At 38.2% G+C, this 5,000-nt stretch overlaps 1 protein-coding gene across 1 annotated transcript in view; it reads right to left on the reverse strand.

Annotated features, from left to right (window-relative positions):
* Positions 1 to 4,067: 4,067 nt before the first annotated feature.
* ENH_00007500 (hypothetical protein, conserved) overlaps positions 4,068 to 5,000 on the reverse strand; it is a gene marked incomplete at both ends in the record, with an annotated part of 1,871 nt that continues 938 nt past the window's right edge. The window contains 2 exons of the mRNA XM_013578604.1: positions 4,068 to 4,310; positions 4,470 to 4,652. Of these exons, the coding sequence (XP_013434058.1) occupies positions 4,068 to 4,310; positions 4,470 to 4,652 (426 nt within the window). The remainder of the gene's footprint in view (positions 4,311 to 4,469; positions 4,653 to 5,000) is intronic.

Genomic DNA, 5,000 nt, shown 5'->3' on the forward strand with positions numbered 1-5,000 from the left:
TTGCAGCAAAAGACATTCTTTGCTGCGCCGTTGCCTACGGATTCTACCACGAATGAACTCTGCTGCTGCTGCTGCTGCTGCTGCAGCAGCAGCAGCAGCTGCTGTTGCTGCTGCTGCAGCAGCTGCTGCTGGGCCTCCGTTGCTGTTGCAGCCAAAGACATTCTTTGCTGCGCCATTGCCTACGGATTCTACTACGAATGAAGTTCCTGCAAACCTGCTGCTGCTGCTGCTGCTGCTGCAGCAGTTGCTGCAGCAGCAGCAGCTGCTGCTGCAGCTGCTGCAGCTGCTGCAGCAGCTGCGCCATTGCCTACGGATTCTACCACGAACAAAACAAATCCTTTTCATTCACGCAGTGGACCAGTCTGCTGCTGCTGCTGTTGCTGCTGCTGCAGTTGCTGCTGCTGCTGCTGCTGCTGCAGTTGCTGCTGCAGCGTGAAGGGCCCGGGAGAATGGAAGCAGCAGCAGCAAACTGGAAAAGGAGACAAATTGGATTTGATAAAATGAACTTTAAGGAGACACTTGGGCCTCAAAGGAGACAGTGAAAAAAGAAATTAAAAAGAAATTAAAAAGAAATTAAAATTAAATCAAAAAAAAGAAATTAAAATATTAAAAAGAAATTAAAAAGAAATTAAAAAGAAAAAATTAAAAAAGAAAATTGAAGAAACACTAAAGGGAGACAGTGGCAACTTAATTTGTCTAAAAAGGAGACAAAAATAAAATTAAAAAAATAAAATAAAAAAATAAAAATAAAAAATAAAAATAAAAATAAAAGAATAAAAAAAATAAAAGAAAAAGCTGGAGAGACACCTGAGCGCTATCTCCCTCTTGACATTTCTTTTTATTTTTATTTTAATTTAATTTTATTTTATTTTCTTTTTTATTTTCTTAATTTTAATTTTAATTTTAATTTCTTTTTGTCTCCTTTTGGCACTTTGTTTCTTTTTGCTTTTTTATCTCCTCAAAGTCTCTTTTTTCTTTTTTTCTTTTTTCTTTTCTTTGCCATTTATTTGTCTCTCTTTATTTGTCTCCTTTTCTCTTTTTGTCTCTTTTCCGATTTGTTTGTCCCCTTCCCGAGGAGGCAAGCTAGTTGGCTAGCTAGCTGGCTAGCTAGCTAGCTAGCCAGCTAGCCAGCTAGATGGCTAGCTGGGCCAGTTAGCTGCCTATAGCTAGCCAGTTAGCCACCCACAGCCAGCTAGCCAGGCAGCTGGCCAGCTAGCTAGCTAGCTACAGCTAGCTAACCAGCTAGCTGGCCAGCTAGCTAGCTAGCTATAGCTAGCTAACCAGCTAGCTGGCTAGCTAGCTAGCTAGCTAGCTACATGGAGGCCCACGGGGGCAGCTAGCCACGCGGAGACTTTGGAGAATAAATTCCTTTGCTTGAACTGCTTCAAAGCAGCACGCCAGTGGACCAGAGACAGCTAGCCACCGAGCTAGCTAGCTAGCTAGCTAGCTAGCTAGCCAGTTAGGTAGCTAGCTAGCCAGCTAGTTAGCCAGCTAGTTAGTTAGTTAGCTAGCTAGCTAGTTATTTAGCTAGCTAGCTAACTGGGCAGCTAGCTAGCTAGCTAGCTAGCCAAGATTTGCTGCTGAATGGCTCCTTAGCTGCAACGCCTTTTGGCCGTCCCCAGCTGGCTAGCTAGCTAGCTGGCTAGCTAGCTAGCTAGCTAGCTAGCTAGCCAGCTAGCTAGCTAGGAATGCCCAGCAGCAGCTAGATAGCTAGCTGGCTAGCTGCTGCTTAACAGGGACCTAGCTAGCCGGCTAGCTAGCTGGCCTCCTAGCAGTTACCAAGCTAGCTAGCCAGCTAGATAGCTAGCTGGCTTAGCCGTTACATAGCTAGCTAGCTAGCTAGCTAGCTAGCTAGCTAGCTAGCTAGCTAGCTGCTCAAGAGTGACCTAGCTAGCTAGCCAGCTAGCCACTTGACCAGCTGCTTAACAGCTAGCTAGCTAGCTGCCCAACTTGCTTGCTACTGCCAACTTAGCTAGCTGAAATAAAAGGAGACAAAAATGAAATAAAAAGGAGACAAAAAGATGATAAAACGAAATAAAAAGGAGACAATAAGATAGTAAAAATGAAATAAAAAGGAGACAAAAAAGAATTAAAAAGAGACAAAAAAATGAAATAAAAAGAGAATGCAACAAAAGGAGACAATGAGATAATTAATATGAAATAAAAGGAGACAAAAATGAAATAAAAAGAGACAAAAAGAAAATAAAAATGAAATAAAAGAGAAGATAAAGATGAAATAAAAGGAGACAAGAAATGAAATAAAAAGAGACAAAAATAAAATAAAACGAAATAAAAAGGAGACAAAAAAGAAAATAAAAAGCAAAAAGGAGACAGCAAAAAGGAGACACTTTGTGGTTTTGAAAAGGAAAATTGTTTTGAAGGAACAAAAAGAAAAAAGAAATTAAAATAAAAAATAAAAAATAAAATAAATAAATAAATAAATAAATAAATAAAATAAACTCCACGGAGTTGAACCAACTTGACGCATTTAATTCAACCAATTAAACTCATTTATTTTATTTTATTTTATTTATTTTATTTTATTTATTTTATTTATTTATTTTATTTATTTATTTTATTTATTTTATTTTATTTTTTTTTATTTTTTTTAATTTCCCTCCGCTGGAGTCTTCGGCCTCAAACGCTCCCGCGGAGTTGGAGGGGGACGGGCCCGGCCTGAGGAGACACTTTTCAAAAGGAGACACTTTTTAGTTTTATTTATTTATTTTATTTTATTTTATTTATTTTATTTTATTTATTTTATTTTATTTATTTTATTTTGTTTTATTTATTTATTTGATTTGATTTAATTATTTTTGTTTAATTGGCACTTCGTTTAGAAAGGAGATGGTTTTAAAAGAACTCAAAAAAATAAAAAAGAAAAAAGGAGACAAAGGAGACGGAGACCTTCAGTTCTTCAAAAACAAAAAATTAAATTAAAAAAAGTTTTTAAATGAAGTAAATGAATTAATTAATTTAATTTAATTAATTAAATCAATACAATTAAATAAACAAATTAAATTAAATTGATTTAATTAGTTAAATTGAAGTGATTTAATTAACTAAATTAAATTCATTTGATTAAACTAAATTGATTTAATTGGTTAAATTGAAGTGATTTAATTAATTTAATTAAATTAATTTGATTAATTAAATTAAATTGATTTAATTAATTAAATTGAATTGATTTAATGAATTAAATTTAATTGATTCGATTAATTAAATTAAATTGATTTAATCAATTAAATTGATGTCTAATAAACCAAACTAATTAAACAAACTAACTACACTGAATTAGTCAAATTAAATAAATTAAACAAATTACATAAATTGAATAAATAAATAAAGTTAAATAAATAAATAAATAAATAAATAATTAATTAAATTAATGAATAATTAAATTAATGAATAAATAAACAAATAAACAAATAAATAATTAAATAATTAAATAATTAAATAATAAAAAAATAAAATAATAAATAATTACTTTTTGCCATAAGTCCCTGAAAGAAATGCTGCAAAGATCCTGTCTCCGATTGTCCCTCGGGGTTTTTGGAAGAGCCTTGTCTGTTTGCTGCTGCTGCTGCTGCTGCAGCAGGAGAGTTTGCTGCTGCTGCTGCTGCTGCTGCTGCTGCTGCTGCTGCTGAGGAATTCCGCCGCAGCTCCAAGGAGACACCTTCCCCGCTGGAGCTTCCTGTGGACAAGTTCTGGAAAATAAAAAAAGACAAAAAGCAAATTAAATTAAATTTAAATTAAATTTAAATTAAATTAAATTAAATTAAATTAAAATATAAATTAAAATATAAATTAAAATATAAATTAAAATATAAATTAAAAGACAAAAAAGACACAAAAAGAAAAAGGGGACAAAAGGAGACACTAAACCCCACAGAAACACGTCGGGCTGCTTCAACTGCTGCTGCTGCTGCTTTAGCTGCAGCTACTGCTGCTGCTGCTGCTGCTGCTGCTGCTGCAGCTCTGGCTCGCGTTGCTTCAAGTGCTGCTGGTCTGCTGCTTCTGCGACTTTAGCTGCTGCTGCTGCTGCCATTTTTGCTGCTGCTGCTCTGCTACCGCTGCTGCTGCTGCTGCTGCGGCTGCTGCTGCTGGCTCACCATTCGGACTTCTTTGGCTTTGCCGCTGCTGCTGCTGCTGCTGCTGCTGGCGTTTGCTGCTCTATTTGCTTCATTTGCTTTTTCAATTGCTCTTTGCTGCTGCTGGTTTATAACAGCTGTGGGGTGCTGCTGCTGCAGCTCCTTCAAAAAGGCAGCAATGGGCTGGACAGACACCACAGGCGCTGTCTCCTTCTCCTTCTGCAGCAGCAGCAGCAGCAGCAGCAGCAGCAGCAGCAGCAGCAGCAGCAGCAGCACCCCACAGCAGCAGCAAAAAGATGAAAGCCATAGTGTTTTATTTTTGCAGCTTTACACTTGACTTTTATTTTCCATTTTTATTTATTTCATTCCCAGAAATACTCCATATATGCAGAACTGCATGAGTGCATGCTGCTGCTGCTGCTGCTGCTGCTGTTGCTGCTGTTGCCGCTGTTGCTGCTGTTGCTGCTGTTTCTGCTGCTGCTGTTGCTGCAGTTGCTGCAGTGCAGCAGCACGCACTTTGCCTTCGAAGGGCTCCTCAGGGATAAAAGCCTCGTAGGGTTGCTGAGAAGCAGCAGCAGCAGCAGCAGCAGCAGCAGCAGCTGTAGCAGCAGCAGCAGCACAGCAACAGCAGCAGAAGCAGCAGCAGCACGGACCCCAGGGGACCGGGTGCAGCGCCGGCAGCAGCAGCAACAGCAGCACCAGCAGCAGCAACAGCAGCACCAGCAGCAGCAGCAGCAGCAACAGCAGCAGCAGCAGCAGCAGCAACAGCAGCAGCAGCTTACGTCAAAAGTTCCTGCAGATGTCTTTGCTACTAAGGCGCTGCGAGCAGCAGCAAAAGAGACAAAAGGAGACACTTGAAATGGCAGAGACAAAAAGAGACAAAAAAGATTTTAAATAAATAAATAAATA

This window comes from Eimeria necatrix, genomic scaffold (assembly GCF_000499385.1).
Source record: "Eimeria necatrix Houghton genomic scaffold, Enh_scaff1212, whole genome shotgun sequence".
NCBI classification, from domain to species: Eukaryota; Apicomplexa; class Conoidasida; order Eucoccidiorida; family Eimeriidae; genus Eimeria; species Eimeria necatrix.